At 50.5% G+C, this 18,405-nt stretch overlaps 1 protein-coding gene across 2 annotated transcripts; it reads left to right on the top strand.

Moving 5' to 3' along the window:
• Positions 1-1,649: 1,649 nt before the first annotated feature.
• Positions 1,650-16,550, top strand: Pld2 (phospholipase D2). Of its 2 annotated transcripts, XM_048448534.3 has the most exons (25): positions 1,653-1,983; positions 2,205-2,314; positions 2,403-2,533; positions 2,637-2,779; positions 3,146-3,251; positions 3,339-3,404; positions 3,838-3,896; positions 4,012-4,104; positions 4,195-4,347; positions 4,811-4,960; positions 10,373-10,456; positions 10,588-10,666; positions 11,593-11,703; positions 11,853-12,023; positions 12,432-12,558; positions 13,164-13,282; positions 13,375-13,488; positions 13,643-13,747; positions 13,911-13,999; positions 14,089-14,202; positions 14,348-14,397; positions 14,613-14,747; positions 14,929-15,082; positions 15,461-15,575; positions 15,780-16,550. In XM_048448534.3, exons 2-25 carry the CDS (start codon positions 2,206-2,208, stop codon positions 16,002-16,004), a joined length of 2,802 nt encoding a protein of 933 aa, XP_048304491.1. In that variant the 5' UTR covers positions 1,653-1,983; position 2,205; the 3' UTR covers positions 16,005-16,550. The 2 variants fall into 2 exon arrangements, with proteins under 2 accessions (XP_085551333.1, XP_048304491.1); XM_085695207.2 differs by lacking the exons at positions 14,929-15,082; positions 15,780-16,550 and having other exon boundaries at positions 1,650-1,983.
• Positions 16,551-18,405: the final 1,855 nt, after the last annotated feature.

Below are 18,405 nucleotides of genomic sequence, written 5' to 3'. Positions count from 1 at the left end.
CTGTGTAACAGCCTTGGCTGTTCTGGAACCAGGTTGGCCTCAAACTCACAAAGATCCACCTGCTTCTTCCTCCTGAGTGCTGCCATTAAAGGCACATGCCACCACGCCAAGCAGGTCAGAGATTTACTATTACGATTGCAATGCCATTCCTTTCACGCCACTTGGATGGGTAACACCAAAGACCCACAGCATTGGCTATGCACTGTGCATGCCACGGGGTGACTATAAGAGAAGTACCATTCAGTGGTTTTTAGAAATGTAAAACAGACTGGGCTGTGGTGGCACATACCTTAAATCCCAATACTCGGGAGGCAGAAGCGGGTGATTCTCTGAATTTGAGGCCAGCCTGGTCCAGGACAGCCAGGGATACACAGAGAAACCCTGTCTCAACAACAACAACGAAAACAACAAAAGAACCTTTTCTTGGAAAAACAAACAAACAAACATGAAAAAGAATGTAAAATAGAATCATTTTGGAACAGTTTTTTTATTTTGAATTTTTTCTTTACTTTTATTTTGTGTATATGCATGTCTTGTGTGTGCAGTTCTGTGGAGGTAAGCAGAGCGCATTAGATCCCCTGAAACTGGAGTTACCCCCATTTGTGAACAGCCACGTGGGTGCTGGGAATCGAACTTAGGTCCTCAGCGAGTGTCCTTAAACACAGAGCCATCTCTTCAGCCCCTGTTTTTATTTTTTGGGTTTTTGTTTGTTTGTTTTGTTTTTTGTTTTGTTTATTTTGGCAGTGCTTTGCTGTGTCGCCTCAGCCGGCCTCCACCCCCAAGTTTTACAATCCTCTTACCACATTCTCTTTGCTGCTGGGCTACAAACTGCCAAGCCCAGGTCTTGACAGACTCCTGTAAGTTAAACATACACTTATATGACCCAGTACTTCCATTCTGGTTATTTACAGAAGAGAACTTAAAACGTAAGTTCACAAAAAATGACTGGTACATAGATGTTTATTGGAACTTCGTTTCCAGTGGACAAAACCTAAAATAACTCAAATGTTTATCAGTGGAAACTTAGAAGAAAAGAAGAAAGGAAGAAGGAAGGGAAGAGGAAGAGAGGAAGGAAGGGAGGAAGGAAGGAAGGAAGGAAGGACGACCTTTAGGATGGAAAAGAAAAATGTTTTTTCTAGACTGGCACTTACAGGCGAGCAGGTTCTGTGACTGTTTACTGTACCTCAGTATCTGGTTAATCGCTACCGAGCAATAAACGTTTGCGAAGAAAGAATGTGATCTCTCACACAGCAACGAACTTGTCGTCACCAGCCTTCTGGTTTTTAATTCTCCTATTACCTCCCATCAACTAATGCTATCTGTTCCGGCCTCAGCAAGGGGACACCGGCAGGTCCTGCCACACAGGCCGGTTCCGCCCTGATTCCAGGCAGCGTTGGAGACCACACAAGCCGCGCGCGCGCGCGCGCAGTAGAGGAATGTGCGCAGGGTGGGTCGCACACTGGGGGAGCTGGACCTTGCCAGGCAGGTGCCCCGAGGGCATCCAGAGGGAGTGGATGGCCCTAGGGAGTGGGCGGCCCGGGAGTAGGCGGGCGGAGGGTGGCAGGGGCGGGACGTGGCTGACGCGACACCCGCGGGGGTGAGGCCGGGGGGCCGTCCCGCCCCCGAGGGCAGGCGCTGAGCCCCGGTCCCGCCCCGGCCCTCTGGGGTGTGGGCTTCCTCGCTGTGTTCTACTCCCCGTGCCTGCGAACCCGCGCGGGTGCCGGCGCCCGCAGGCAGGGTGAGGGGCCGGGGACGTGGCGCGGCTGAGATCGGGGTCCGGCTGGATCTGCTCCGGCCTTCTGACTCAGACGCACACCCAGATTTCGGGATTTCTCTCCTGGGCGGGGAGCACGTCGTAACTTCCTCATTCCCGCCGGGACCCTCGCTTCCAGTCCGTCCGCGCTGACTTTGAGTCCCGCTGTCACCGGGATTCCTCCCTTGGATTTACCTCACCCCAGTTCGAGGCCATCCCAGCTTGGCTAGGTACTTCTTGAACCCTGGATACAGATGAGAGGCGGGGCTGCTGGGCCCTGGTTGCGGGAAGGGCTGAGGGTTGCAGGGAGTAGAGGCTAGAGGGGCGTCGGTCTCTAACTATAGAAGTTGGGAATCTGCTGAATGAAATGGGTGAGGACTGGAGGCGTAAGGACGGGAAGGGGTGTTTCTGTATGGGCGAGTTCCTTCCTGAGGCTTCCTCCTATTCCTAGAATGACTGCAACCCAGGAGAACCTCTTCCCTTACGGGGACTACCTGGACTCCAGCCAGTTGCACATGGAGCCAGATGAGGTTGACACTCTGCGGGAGGGAGAGGATCCAGGTACACAAGGAGATGGTCCCCACGGAGGGGAGGATCGGGATCTGGGGCCTCCTGAAAGCTACACCCTTGGGCTTTTCTTTCCTCCCAGCTGACCGAATGCATCCCTTTCTGGCCATCTACGACCTTCAGCCTCTGAAAGTGCACCCCTTGGTGTTCGCCCCTGGGGTCCCGGTTACAGCCCAGGTGGTGGGCACTGAAAGATACACCAGTGGATCCAAGGTGGTTGGGCTGATACTAGGGAGGGTGGGAGAGGGCGGCCTGGCCAGAGTGGATTGGACCGGAAGACCTGGAGGACATGACTTTTGGATTTTCATACCCCCAGGTGGGAACCTGTACTCTATATTCTGTCCGCCTGACTCATGGTGACTTTAGCTGGACAACCAAGAAGAAATTCCGACACTTTCAGGAGCTCCATCGGGACCTCCAGAGACACAAAGTCTTGATGAGTCTGCTCCCTCTGGCTCGGTGAGTGGGACTTGGTGGCTTTCTGTGAAAGGCAAACCTAGTCCTCACCCCCTTCGTTCCTGTCTGCCTGTCTCAGCCCCAACCTACCACCTACCGTAACCTTTCCTCCTGCCGCTCTGTGCTGGACCCTGGTTCCCAGGAAACTTTCCCTGCTGGTTCTCTTTGTCCATCGTACTGTGCCAACATTTCAGCCAGGCTGGATGCCCAAAATGTCCTTGGCAACACCCCACCCCACTTGTCTCCATTCCCAGGACAGAGAGAGACCCTTTCTTTTGCCAGCCTTTCTCCCACTCCAAGGCCGACTCCAGTGTTTCAGGGATCTAGCCTGCCAGTTCTTCCCTGAGCCTTCCCTCATCTCCTCTCTAGCTTCGCTGTGGCCTATTCTCCAGCCCGAGAAGCCGCCAATGAGGCCATTCCCTCCCTACCCCGAGGAGGTTCTGAGGGCTCCACCAGACACACAGCCAGCAAGCAGGTATGACTGAACACCAGGTCCTATAGCAAGGTGTGGAGTGTGCACAAGGCTCTGCCTTACATTTGCTTCTTTCCCAACCCCGTTCAGAAATACCTGGAAAATTACCTCAACCGCCTCCTGACCATGTCTTTCTATCGAAATTACCATGCCATGGTAAGTCCAGGGTCCAGGGTCTGGATACCTGGGTGTGTCTGTCTCTCTTCTCTCTTCACCCCGTCCTTTTTTTTTTTTTTTTTTTTTGACAGGGTCTTACTGTGTAACCCTGGCTAGCCTAGAACTAACTCTTTAGACCAGGCTGGCCTCGAAGTGACAGAGATCTACCTGCCTCTGCTTCCCAAGTGCTGGGAGTAAAGGCCTGTGCCATCATGTCCTAGGATGCCTGGGGCTGGCTTTCTTCCTTCCTTCTCTTTCTTTCTTTCTTTCTTTCTTTCTTTCTTTCTTTCTTTCTTTCTTTCTTTCTTTCTTTCTTTCTTTCTTTAAGAAGATGAGGATCATGAGGTCCCCGGGGAACAAAGGGGAAGAATTAGTAGGGCTGAGGGGCTGAAAGCCAAGTGTCCCCCTGAGCTTATTATTTCTTCCTCTGCAGACAGAATTTTTAGAAGTCAGTCAACTCTCCTTTATCCCAGACCTTGGCTCCAAAGGACTGTGAGTGTGGGAACCCCTCTCCCAGCCTTCTGCAGGGACCACTCCCCATCTCCCTGCTTGGAAAACATGTGATCCAAGTGCCTGGAGTCCCCAACTCTCACGATTGTCCCCATAGGGAAGGGGTGATCCGGAAGCGCTCAGGCGGGCATCGAGTTCCTGGCTTCACCTGCTGTGGCCGGGACCAAGTTTGTTATCGATGGTCCAAGAGGTGAGGACTGGAGCTGAGCAGGGATCAGTGGGGCAGGTAAAGAGGGAGATCTAGAGGACCTGGACAGTAGACGCAGCCCTTCCCCTCCAGGTGGCTGGTGGTGAAGGACTCTTTCCTGTTGTACATGCGCCTAGAGACCGGCACCATCTCCTTTGTTCAGCTTTTCGACCCTGGCTTTGAGGTGCAGGTGGGGAAGAGGAGCACAGAGGCACGGTATGGGGTGAGGATCGACACCTCCCACAGGTGAGGCCTCCCTGGACGCTGTGGGCGTCTTCACACACATGTGCACAGCTGGGATTAAAGGTGTGCGCCACCATAACCCAACAAAAACTTCTTTTAAAGAAATCTACATTATAGTGGACACCTGGAATCCCAGCCCTTGGGAAGATTGGCTCTGTAGAGCTCTATAGTGAAACTCTGACTTAAGAGAAGGGAGAGAGGGAAGGGGGAGGGAGGGAGGGAGGGAAGGAAGGAAGGAAGCTAAACTCCATTTGCTCATTCAACAGTGTTATTGTCAAATGAGTGTCTGATACAGTACTGGTCTCTGGAAACCCACCTAGGAGTTGGGTTCAGTATGTCTGTGGACTCCAGCTTAGGGGCTACCGGGGAAATTAAGAGATGGTAGCAGCCAGAGTGGGGGTGTCTCTGGACAAGACTGTAGGATGAAGGAGAAGGATTAGTGGTAAAGCATCTTGTTTCTGTCCAGGTCCCTGATTCTCAAATGCGGCAGCTACCGGCAGGCACGTTGGTGGGGCCAGGAGATTACAGAGCTGGCACAGGGTCCAGGCAGAGATTTCCTACAGCTACATCGACATGACAGCTATGCCCCGCCTCGGCCCGGCACCTTGGCTCGGTGGTGAGACCCTGATGTCCTTTCTGAGCTTCTGTGTGGCTTTCTTTCCGCCTTTGCTATTCTCTGAGTTCATGATCCTCCCTCTTATCTCCTCTGACCTCATGTCCCTACTTTTATATCTCTCACCTCTCTGACCCCTTTACCTCTATTTTTTTTTTTTGAGACATGGTTTCTCTGTGTAGCTTTGGATCCTGTCCTAGAACTCACTCTGTACCAGGATGGCCTTGAACTCACAGAGATCCACCTGCCTCTGCGTCCCGAGTGCTGGGATTAAAGGCGTCCACCACCACCCGGCCCCCTTAACCCCCTTAACCACATTGATTTGTCTGCCTTTGCTTGATCTTTTAACTTGGCCTCTTACCTCCCTGATCCCTATGAGTATTTTAACCACAGGGAGCTCCCAAATCTGTTTGATTTGTTCTATCCCTTAAATACTTAATGAGCATTTAAATCTTAAGCACTTGCTATGTGCTCCATCCGGTAGTGACAATAAGACACAGGCCTCTCTGGTTTAGGGGAGGAGGTGATCTAATTATATAGCTATATGAACTCACCACAGGGTGATAGATGTAGTGCACAGAGGGGAGCACTGTCCCAGCGAGGATGTCAGAACCCGCTTCCGGAAGGCATAGCAGAAGGCATAGCGCTGAGGGTCCTTTAGTAAGATACAGTGGAGAGAGTGGTCCAGTCAGGGCACAGGAGTTGGACGTGAGCTGATGAAGGTGGCTGTGTGCTGATGAAGAGGAGACTAATTTCAGTTGAGGAGTAGGAGGTGCAGCCAGAAAAGACCTGGTGAGTCCGTCGCCCCAGATCTCGCAGAGTCTAGCATGCTGAGCCAGGAGGTTGATTGACCTTCTTCATAGGCAAAAGTGGGCATGAGAGGAAATTTTTCTTAGCGGTGGTGTTGAGGTTTAATTTTTTTTATTTATTGCCTTACTTTTGCAGGATTGGGGATTAAACCTGGGATGCCATAAGTGCTAGGCAAGCATTCTACCACCAAGATAAAGCTACTTGTATATGCACTTGTGTGTGTGTGTGTGTGTAAAAGTCAGAGATTGATCTTTGGTGTCATCGTCTATCAATCTCCATTTTAAAAACATTTATTATTTTGTGTGTGCGTGTTTCATGTGCATGTATAGCTGGCATACATGCATGCCACATACACCACAGGCATGCAATGCCCTAGAGGCCAGAAAAAAGCATTGGATCCCCTGGATCTGGAGTTTTGGAAAGCTGTGAACCACCATATGGGTGCTGGGCATCGAACTTGGGTCTTCTGCAAGAACAAGCGCTCTTAGCCATTGCACGTGTCTCAAGCACCTCCATTTTAATTTTGAAACAGCGTCTGGAGCTTACCGATCTGGCTAGACTGACTGGGCAGCAAGCCCGTGAGATCTGCCAGTCTCTAGCCCTGCCCTGGCACTGGACTTACGGGCATGTTCTGCACTTCCTGGCTTTCTTATTTTGGTGCTGAAGACCTGAGCTCAGCCCATCATGCTCACACAGCAAGCCCCGTAATCCATTGAGCCCAGCATCCTGTTTCCTTCTCCTTTTATTGTTTTTTTGTGTATGTGTGTATGGTGTACATGTTAGTGTGTGCAGGTGTGCATGAACATGTGTGTGTGTGTGTGCATGTGAAGGCCGAGGACAACTGAGATTTTCCTGAGTTACTCATCACCTTAGGTTATTTTGTTTTGTTTTGTTTGGTTTGGTTTGGTTTGGTTTGGTTTTTCGAGACAGGGTTTCTCTGTGGCTTTCAAACCTGTCCTGGACCTAGCTCTTGTAGAACAAGCTGGCTCAGACTCACAGAGATCCACCTGCCTCTGCCTCCCAAGTGCTAGGATTAAAGGTGTGCGCCACCACTGCCTGGGTCGTCACCTTAGTTTTTACTTGTTTGTCTATTTGCTTATTTTTATGTGTGTGAATGTTTTATCTGCATGTATGTATGCACACCATGTGTGTGCTTGGTGCCCAATGGTACCAGAAAGAGGGGTGTCAGATCCCTTGGAACTGGAGTTACAGATGGTGTGAACTGCCGTGTGGGTGGGTGCTGGGAACCAAACCTGGGTCCTCTGCAAGAGCAGTAAGCTCTCTTAACTGCTGAGATCTCTCTCTAACTCCAGTCATTTCATCTTTTTTGAGCTAGGATCTCTGAACCTAGAACTTAACTAATTTAACTGTAATGGTTAGCAAGCAAACTCTCAGGATCTGCCTCTGTCTACCTCCTCAGTGCTGGAATAATAGACATATGCTGGGCTCTAAAATATGCATTTTGCATGTATGTCTGTGTATCACATGCATGCTTGGTGTCCATGGAGACCAGATGAGGACATTGTATTCCCCTGGAACTGGAGTTAAACACTGTTGCAAACCAGGCAGAGGCAGGAGGATTTCTATGAGTTCGAGGCCACCCTGATCTACAGAGCAAGTTCCAGGATAGCCAAGGCTACCCAGAAAAACCGTCTTGAAACAACCCAGAACCAAACCAAGACAAAAACTGTTAGAAGCTGCCATGAGGGTGCTGAGAATCGAACCTAGGTCCTCTGGAAGAGCAGCCAGTGCTCTTAGCCACTGAGCCATTTCTCCCCCTGGTTTATTTTTAACACATTAGTACTACTCACTGTTTATGTAGAGCTTTTTGTGTGCCAGGAATGAAGCATGGTTCACGTGTTAACCTGTTGCATCCTCTGAACTCTTACTAGGCAAGCACAGTTGTTATCTCAGTTCTACACATGAAGGACTGGAGACAAGAACATGCTGGGTAACTTACCCAGGCTCATACAGTGACAGTGGACCTGGGATTTGCATGCAGGCAGTTGGAGTCAAGGCTGTTCCTGGCCACCCTCCTAGACTGAGGAGTCAAATGAAAGGGTGTAGCTCAGTGGGAGACCATTTGCCTATCACCAGGGAGATCCTGAACTTGGTCCCAGCACTTAGGGGAAAAAGTCCAGTAACGTATAAGTAATAAAAGTCAAGCACACACATGGTGTGCATACATACATGCAGGACTACACAGTACTAGGCCAGTCAGGGTAAGACACTATCCTGGACTACACAGTACTAGGCCAGTCAGGGTAAGACACTATCCTGGACTACACAGTACTAGACCAGTCAGGGTAAGACACTATCCTGGACTACACAGTACTAGACCAGTCAGGGTAAGACACTATCTTGAAATAAAAACAGATACAAAACAGTTGTAATTGTCACTCTCTGCCTCACCCCATTGTTTTGTAGCCCCCCTCCAGTCAGTTGCATTTCTCCTTCCAGAAGTAACCTTGGCAACAGTTTTGTGTTCTCTAGCATCACCTGCATATTCTTATACGCATGTGCATATGTTACTTTTTACTTTAACGTAAATGGGATTGTCAGCTCTATTTTAGTCTCAGTTTTCTTCCATTCAAAGATCGGACATTTACGGGCTGGAGAGGTGAGTCAGTGGTTTAGAGCACTGGCTGCTCTTCCAGAGGACCCAGGTTAATTCTCAGCACCCACGCGGCAGCTCACAACTGTCTGTAATGCAATTCCAGGAGACCCAACTCCCCCACACGGACATGAATACAAACAAAACACCAGTGCACTTAAAATTAAATAAAGTCTTTGAAAAGACTGGACACAGGTTATTCTTTTTTTTTTTTTTTTTTTTTATTTATTTATTTATTATGTATACAATATTCTGTCTGTGTGTATGCCTGCAGGCCAGAAGAGGGCACCAGACCCCATTACAGATGGTTGTGAGCCACCATGTGGTTGCTGGGAATTGAACTCAGGACCTTTGGAAGAGCAGGCAATGCTCTTAACCTCTGAGCCATCTCTCCAGCCCCCACAGGTTATTCTTTTCTTTCTGTCTTTAAGATAACATCCCCCATAAACATAATCTTTAGAATATGTATTCCTAGAAATACAATTACTGGCTGTCGAAATGGCTCAGCAGGTAAAGGCACTTTGCCAAGCTTGACAAGCTGAGTTTGATCCCTGGGATTCACACAGTGTAAGAGTACTGACTCCCTGAATGTCCCTGGCCTTCACCCTGCCCCTCACCCCCCAAATAAATCAATGTAACAATTTTTATTTATTGATTGATTTTTTTTTTTTTTTTGCTGGGCAGTGGTGGCACACCTTTGATCCCAGCTCGGGAGGCAGAGACAGGCAGATCTCTGTGAGTTTGAGGCCAGCTTAGTCTACAAGCTAGTTCCAGGACAGTTAGAACTGTTACACAGAGAAACCCTGTCTCAAAAAAAACCAATAAATAAATAAATAAGAATTTTTAAAATAAAGAGGCTAGGTATGATGTCATACACCTTTAATCCTGCACTAGGGAGGCAGAGGCAGTGTATCTCCAAGTTCAAGTCCAGCCTCGTCTACATAGATGGTTTCAGACTAGCAGGCTGCAGAGTGAGATCCTATCAAAAAACATAACAAAAAAACGAAAACAAAATCCCCATATATATGTAATGGCATTAAAGAGTATGTATTTGAAAAAATTTGAGGTTTATGTTGGCTGGATGTAGCTCAACAGTAGAACACTGGCATGTACAAAGAACTGAGAGTCAAAACTTCAAGGCCGGCCTGGACTACAGTAAGATCCTGTCTCAAAAAGGTCAATAACCGGTTCCTGTGGTCGGTGAGAATACCCGCTTCTTACACACTGATACTGTTACAGATGAGTGAGTGTCTTTCGTGGTTTGGTTTGGTTTGGTTTGGTTTGGTTGAGACAGGTCTTCCTGCCCTACCCTGCTGAAAGCTGAGGTTATAGACACAAAGCACCACGCCTGGCAGAAGGCACTGTTTCCTTTAAAAAGCCAGGCGTGGCAGTGCACGCCTTTAGTCCCAGTGCTTGGGAGGCAGAGGCCATCCAGTCTGTGAGTTGGAAGCCAGCCTGGTCCACAGAGTAAATTCAAGGACAGCCAGAACTACTTATTTAATTTGAATTTATTGTGTATGTGACATTTCAAACTTTCGGTCATCCTCTGGCCTCAGCCTGGGATTACAGGTCTGTGCGCCACCCTGCCCTAATTTCTTGTTAATTAGGGAACTGAGTGTTTTGCCCTATGACTGACCAACCATCTTAATGTGTGCTGTGAACTGTCAGCTCTGATTGTTTGCTCACTCTTCAGCTTCTATGTTTTTCCTTTCATTTGCTTCCTATTGTTTTGCTGGAGCTGTTTAATGTGTGATGAATTCATCCTTGCGATCTTCTTTAATTGATCATGTTTTGTCATTTTTACTTAGCTCACACCAGCACATCACACTGATTAATCCCACTCAATGTATTTGATACGATCTAACCTCTCTGATCATTCCTGATCTCTGACCCTGCCGTCACCTCTGACCCATGACTATCCTCCGGTCTTCACTCTCCAGAACTTTCTGGCTTCTGACTCCCCTGACCTCCTTGGCTTGGCCTCCCCCCAGGTTTGTGAATGGGGCAGGTTACTTTGCTGCTGTGGCAGACGCCATCCTGCGAGCTCGGGAGGAAATTTTCATCACGGACTGGTGGTGAGTGAGGTCAGGTGCAAAGGATAAAGGGGCATGAGGGGTGGGGGCAGAGCTGTGCCTGGACCTGAACAGAGGTGGCAGAGGGCTGTCTTCAGCTTAGCTTGCTCCTTACCCCCTGCCCTGACTTCCAGGTTGAGTCCTGAGATTTACCTGAAGCGTCCAGCCCATTCAGAGGACTGGAGACTGGACATTATGCTCAAGAGGAAGGCGGTGAGGAGTGGGTTGGCTGTGGGTGGGAGTTAATTGGAAGGACTTCAGCAGGAGTCTTCCAAGGAGAAGGTTGGGAGTCTGAGGCTTCAGGACCAGGAACTGTCCCCGTCCTGGCTCAGTGTTTGTCAGCTGTCACCTCCCGGTTCCCTCTTCAGGATACTCGTATAGATTAGGTTCCCACTACTACGACCCTTTTTGTGCTGGCTGTGTCTCTTTGCTGGGCAGCACCCTACCTCCCAGCACAAAAACGTGACACCTGGAATGCATCAAGCGTTTGTGAGTGCTTTGTTTTTAAAACAGGGCCTCATTATACAGCCTTGGCTGGCTTGGAACTCTCCATATAGACCAGGCTGGCAAACTTGGAGAGATCCGCCTGCCTCTGCCTCATCAGTGCTGGGATTAAAGGTGCACACCACCACATCTGGCATTTGTGAACGTCGATGTGAATGCTGACAAGAGAAAGGACACATGGATGATGGGGAGAGAGCGGGTAGATGGTAGAAAAGAAAACGGGTGTGGTGGCACCCACCTGGAATTCCAGCACTTGGGAGAGGGAGATAAGCTGAAGGTCAGCCTTGGCTGTAAACTGGATATTGTACCAGCTTGGACTAAAGTCTGTGTCTCAAACAGGGGGAAAAAAGACCAGGAAGATGAATGGAAGACTATGATGTGGGAAGGTGGAGGCGATTAGGACGATGGCAGACAGGAGTTCAGATGATGAGCAGATAGTTGGGGCGATGGCTGGCTAGGTTATGAAAGGTAGCTGGATAGATGAGTGGGCGAGCCTTCTGCTGCAAGCACCATGACAGGCACACGAGGGAGAGCATCCAGGAAGGGCGGAGGGACATACAGGAATCCTGAGCATGGGAGTCAGATGGGGCCACTGGGGAGAGGCACTAGGATTTGGTTTTCCCACTTACTACCAGGAAGAAGGTGTCCGAATATCCATACTGCTGTTTAAGGAAGTGGAACTGGCCTTAGGCATCAACAGTGGCTATAGCAAGAGGGTGCTGATGCTGCTGCACCCCAACATAAAGGTGATGTTCAGGCCTGAGTCCCTTCCTACACCACAGCCACTTCCCTTCCTCTCAACCCTTCTTCTCCCTGAAATGTCTCGTCCTCCGTCTTCTCCTGCCCCGTCCTCTCACCTAAACCCTCCCCCATCTACTCCTCCACCCGACTCTAGGTGATGCGCCACCCAGACCTTGTGACATTGTGGGCCCATCATGAGAAGCTTCTGGTGGTAGACCAAGTAGTGGCCTTTTTGGGTGGGCTGGACCTTGCCTATGGCCGCTGGGATGATGTGCAGTACCGACTGACTGACCTTGGGGACCCCTCTGAATCTACAGATTCACAGGTAATTGGCCTGGGCTCCCCTAAGCCCAGGTACTCTATGTTTACATCCTTCCCAGCACTGCCGACCTGCAGACTTCCTCAGCCTTTCAGACACTCCAGAAAGCTATGTTGTTGTTTCTGGGACAGGGTCTAACTATATAGCTCAAGCTATCCAAAAATCTGTCATCCCCCCATCTCAGCTTCCAGATTGCTGAGATTATAGGGATGTCAGGCAGGAGGATTTTAAGTTTGAGGCCAGCCAGGGATGGGGACACACACACACACACACACACACACACGTCTGACTCGGACTCGGACTGCAGCTGATGGGGGAGGCTAGGGGAGCAGCCTCTGTTGCAGTGCACCTGTCTTCTCTTTGGCCTGGCGCCATGACCTCACTTTGCCTGGATGTGGTGTATTCTTCCTACAGACGCCCACAGCAGGTGCAGACCCTGCAGCCACCCCAGACCTGTCGCATAACCGACTCTTTTGGCTGGGGAAGGACTACAGCAATCTCATTGCCAAGGACTGGGTGCAGCTGGATCGGCCTTTCGAAGGTGAGGCTTCTCCCCCAAGGCCTCCAGGAGCTGACAGCTGGGGCAGAAGCTGGTACTGGGACTGAGCATGAGGTGAAATGAGTCACAAACAGTGCGGCCTTCCCTCTGGAAGGTTCCTTCTCTACATCTCCCTTTTCCTCCTCGTCTTAGTCAGGGTTACTGTTGCTGAGATAAAATACCGTGACAAAAAGCAACTTGGGGAGGAAAGGGTTTATTTGGCTTACACTTCAATATCATTGTTCATCATCAAAGGAAGTCAGGACAGGAACTCAAGCATGGCAGGAACCTGGAGGCAGGAGATACTATAGAGGCCACGGAGAGGTGCTGCTCATTGGCTTGCTCCCCATTGCTTGCTCAGCCTGCTTTCTTATAGAACTCAGGACCACCAGCCCAGGACCACAATGGGCTGGGCCCTTCTACATCAATCACTAATAGGAAAATGCCCTACAGGCTTGCCCAATCTTACAGAGGCATTATCTCAATCGAGGTTCCCTCCTCTCTGATGACTCTAGCTTGAGTCAAGTTGACAAGCCAGCACACTCCTGTTCCAAGTAATCCCAACACACCAGCCCTAACTTCTCCCTTAACTCTCCTGGGACTTCCAGATTTTATTGACAGAGAGACCACACCCAGGATGCCATGGAGGGATATCGGAGTGGTTGTACATGGCGCAGCTGCCCGGGACCTTGCCCGCCACTTCATCCAGCGCTGGAACTTCACGAAGGTGCTGACTCCAGAGGGACCCAAGGGAGGGAGGGAAAAGCCAGGTTCGGCCTATCACCACCTTCTGCTGACTCTGCTGTTCCTTCATGGCAGACCACCAAGGCCAAGTACAAGATACCCACATACCCCTACCTGCTGCCCAAGTCCACCAGCACTGCGAACCATCTCCCTTTCACCATCCCAGGCGGGCAGTGCACCACTGTGCAGGTGACAATCCTGATCAGCCAGCCCCTTCCCTCCCTCTCATTAGCCCGCAGCACCCCTCCTCTCCCTGAGAGCTGAGCCCCCACCCCACCCCAGCACCATGCCCAGTTTCTCCTCTCCTGGTCTTACAAACCACATTCTATTCACCATACCATAGGTCTTGAGGTCTGTGGACCGATGGTCAGCAGGGACTTTGGAGAACTCCATCCTCAATGCCTACCTACATACCATCAGAGAGAGCCAGCACTTTCTGTACATTGAGGTCTGACTGAGGCAGAAGTGGAGGGAGAAGATGGCAGGATGTCCCAGTGGAGGGCCTGGGGACACCAGGAGGATCAGTCTTTGAGGGCTGACCTGGCTGGGACATTGGACTGGGGCCAGAGGTCAAGGCCAGGATGCTGATGTCTCTCTGATCCTTTCCCCAGAATCAGTTCTTTATTAGCTGCTCGGATGGGCGTACCGTTCTGAACAAGGTGGGCGATGAGATTGTGGACAGAATCCTGAAAGCCCACAAGTAAGGCAGAGATGGGGTATCGCGGAAGCCCAGGTGTAGGGGTTGAATGCGTTTTGGGGATCATCCCACCTCTGACTGTTGTCTCCCAGACAGGGGCAGTGTTTCCGAGTCTACGTGCTTTTGCCTTTGCTCCCAGGCTTTGAGGGTGACATCTCCACAGGGGGTGGTAACTCAATCCAGGCCATTCTGCACTTCACTTACAGGTGACTTCCCCACAGTGAGACTTCCCCTTCATGGCCCCATCACACTAGTGTCCTTTCCACCCTGTCCTGATCCCTCCCTGCCTCTCTCAGCTCTTCCCTTCCTCCTCCTTCAGCTCTGCCTCCCTCACCCTTTCTTTCCTCTCAGGACCCTGTGTCGTGGGGAATATTCAATCTTACACCGTCTCAAAGCAGCCAGTGAGTGCTGGGGGCTCAAGCCCTGGACCCCCGACAGGGAGGCAGCTTGGGTAGCTGGAGTCCTGGGAATTGGGGAAGGACACTGTCATTCTTGCACGCTCTTCAGCCTGCAGGTGGCTTTTCACTGCTGGGACTGAGAGGTAGGATGGAGTCCCATCCACTCACAGCAGACGCCTCTCACTTCGCTGCCCCTCCCCCACCTCTCTCGTGTACAGTGGGGACAGCGTGGCGGGATTACATGTCCATCTGTGGGCTTCGCACACATGGAGAGCTGGGCGGACACCTGGTCTCTGAGCTCATCTATATCCACAGCAAGCTGCTCATTGCAGATGACAGGACAGTCATCATTGGTCAGTGCTACCCCCGGTCCTCGGTCAAGAGAGGGGCTGGGAGGGTCAGAGGGTGACACAGAGTCTGCAGTGAAGCTCACAGTGAGGGGCTTCAGGCTAGTGCTCTGGTTAAAGGGGATGAGGTGCTGGGGAGGCCCTCCTGGGCCCAAGTAGACACAGTGTGCCCTTGAACTCATCCCAGGTTCTGCGAACATCAACGACAGGAGCTTGCTGGGGAAGCGGGACAGTGAGCTAGCCATACTGATTGAGGATACAGAAATGGAGGCGTCCCTCATGGACGGGGTGGAGTACCAGGCAGGCAGGTTTGCCTTGAGTTTGCGGAAGCACTGTTTCAGGTAGGAGTGCAGATGGATGTGGGGGCAATGGGAGGGGCTGCCCTTTGAGCTAGCTGTGAGGGTTTCCTAGAGCTGGTACCAGATTTACCAGACTAATCCAGTTATGTGTCAACAAATTAGGAACACACATATACAGGAAGTTGCTACGTAGCATAGGCTGACCATGAACTCTTGATCCTCCGGCCTCTGCCTTCAAAGTTACTATGCCCAGCTAAAGTAATTGTTTTTTTAAAAACATCAAAGTAAAGAAAGATCAATCAAAGCCCCACTAGGTGGACTAACACGTATTCTTACCATTTATCACATCTGTTTGAAAGTACCAAGTGTTGAGGTTTCCTAAGGAACTTAATTTGGCCCATTGGTACCATTCTTCCCTAGTGTAATTCTTGGGGCAAATGCCCGGCCAGACCTGGATCTCCGAGACCCCGTCTGTGATGACTTCTTCCAGCTGTGGCAAGAAACAGCCGAGAACAATGCCAACATCTATGAGCAGGTAGAAGCTGGGGAAGGTCTGGCATGAGGAATCGATGGGTTATCCTGTGCAGAAAGGCGATGCCTCTGGGGAGCATTTTCTATTAGGAGTCAGTAGTCCAGGGGTGCCGAGAGGTGGTGTAGGGAATGAGGAGTCCAGCCCAGACAGCTCAGACTCCTAACCCCCTAATCTCAATTGGCTCCCATGTCTGCTCTTCTACCCTAGATCTTCCGCTGCCTGCCGTCCAATGCCACTCGTTCCCTGCGGTCTCTCCGGGAGTACGTGGCTGTGGAGCCCTTGGCCATGGTCAGCCCTTCTTTGGCCCAGTCTGAACTCAGCCACATCCAGGGCCATCTAGTTCACTTCCCCCTCAAGTTTCTGGAGGATGAGTCCCTGTTGCCCCCGCTGGGGAGCAAGGAGGGCATGATCCCTTTAGAAGTGTGGACATAGCTGAGGCTTCAGCCTGGCAGCAGCCACAGCCGCCGGGCTCCACAGTGCCTGATCCTTGCCACAAACCCTGAGTTCCGAGGTCAGTGCCCTCTGATCCCTAGGGAGGACATCTCTAGGGAATACTAGAGAATCACAGAGGACCTTTACTTGAGAAGTAACCCACGGGAGCACTCCCAAGCTTGGCGTGGGGAAGCAAGAGAGCATTCTGGAGAGGTTTGTCCTCCCACGACCTAGTTCAAACCACTGCTCATAGAAGCCTAACTCTTACTAGGAGGCCTGAGGTCAGGCCTTTTATTCCAGGAAAAGGAGCTCCTGTCCTGGGTCTTCCTCATCTCACTCTTCCTCCTGCCCTTGAACCCCTATGTGCTCCAGGGCCTCTCTCCCAGTCCATCGCTGCCAAGATGGAGGGAGAACGGAGCCACTTTTGACTGCAGTCCCCACCAACGGTGATGGGGAAGACACCGTAACTGCCTCCACCAGCCTGCTGACAGACACTAACTTTGTATCGGTTCATCAAACATTTCATAAATAAAAGTGTAGAAAGGGCCCATGCCTCTTCTTGGCAGTGATATGTGTCATCACAGGCTCTCCCTGCCTGCATAGGACACCTGCCCCCACCTCTCTGCCTCGATTTTTGTTTCTTCTGTTCGCATATCTGTGCTTCTTAGCAGCAGCTCTCAAGTTCATTCACCTACTTCCTGAAGGAAGATGAGGACCAAACTCTGTGTCCCTGTGTGTGCACACGTGCACGCACACACATATATTCATAACTTCATATGTCTGAGGTATTTTGCAGTTAGAAAATGTTGAGCACAGGTAGCCACAGAAGCACAAAGAAACTCAGAGGCATGAAGGATTTAGGAAGGCTTCACCGAGGGTGTATGGGGGGTGGGTACCGATGTGGGGTGAAGGCTTTGGGTTGCGGGCCCATTCTCTCTGAGAGTAGCCCTTCAGTCCTCTCAAGGTGCTTGCTATCAAGTCTGATGACTTGAGTTTGACCCCCAAGACCCACATGGTGGAAGGAGAGAACAGATTCCTGAAAACTGTCCTCTGACCTCCACACCCAGGCCATGGCATTCCTGTGTGCACATACACAATAAATTGATTAATTTTAAAAATGAACTAAATTTTTTAAAGTAGAGAGTTCCAAGCCAGGTGGTGGTGGCTCACATCTTTGAGAGTCAGAAGCAGGCAGATCTCTTGAGTTCAAGGTTAGCCTGATCTGCAGAGTGAGTTCCAGGACATCCAGAACTATACAGATCCCTCTCTCGAACCCCTCCCCTCAAAAAGACCACTAACCTTGACCTCCACTCTCCACTGTACACGTCTACACACACAAACACACCTGTGTACCTCCAAACAAATACACAAACACACATACACGAAACACTAATCTCTGAGAAATCCGCCTCCCACACACAGAAATTCCAGGTACTAATTAGCACCCAATGTATTAATTAGTCTCATTGTCAGCACTTAAATATCTCCTTCCCTGGGGGACCATTCCTTAACTGTAAGGTGGGGGCAGCAGCACCCCAAGCTGGGCCTGGGGATAGACTGGCTTCTTATTTCAGATAGCAGCCTTCAAGTTCTTAGCCATGGAGTGTCTGAAAACGGTCTCTCTCACCGCGAAGACCAGCAAGGCTGCAGCAATCCTGCCTCTACTTCATGCCCAGCGACGACAGGGTCTTGCTGCACAGCTCAGGCTGGCCTCTAATTCCTGATCCTCGTGCCTCAACCTCCTGCGGGCAGGGATTGCAGGAATGAACAAGTCCGGCTGTAGTCCAGGTTCCTGACAGAAGGCTAACATAGTGTAGGGGAGGAAAGCAAGGCAGCCACCCTGTCTCTGAACGAACAAGAATCGGCTGCCACCGGTTTTGCCCTTTCCCTTTCCCACTCCATTGCATGACCTCGAAAGGCGAAGGTTAGCCATTTATCCCATCCCCAGATGCTGACTTGTTCATTTGTTTATTAACTATCTTTATCAATACTTCATGAGTCCAGTATCAACAAATTTATTGAGTATATGCCAAGTGCCTCTATTATTTAATTCATTCTGGACAGAATCTCACTGACTGACTTGAAATTCACTGTGTAGACCAGGCTGGCCCTGAACTTGCTGGGATCCTCCTGCTTTTGCCTCCCACGTTCTGGGATTAGAGGTGTGAACCACACCTTGGTTTTTGTTTGTTTCTTAAGCAAGCCCTCATATAGCACAGGCTGACTCTCTAGCTCAGGCTGGCCTTGGATTTGCAGGAATCCTCTGGCCTCAGCCTCCAGAGCACTGCTGTTAGAAGTTTTTCCTAACGTCTATTTTACAGGTAATTATGACTGGTTTCAGAGAAGTTAGGGTCTTGCCTATAGCAGTACTTCAGATTTAGTTTCCCCTACTAGACAATGG

This window comes from Myodes glareolus, chromosome 9 (genome assembly GCF_982192425.1).
Source record: "Myodes glareolus chromosome 9, mMyoGla1.1, whole genome shotgun sequence".
NCBI classification, from domain to species: Eukaryota; Metazoa; Chordata; class Mammalia; order Rodentia; family Cricetidae; genus Myodes; species Myodes glareolus.
This window is presented reverse-complemented; position numbering and strand designations above follow the sequence as displayed.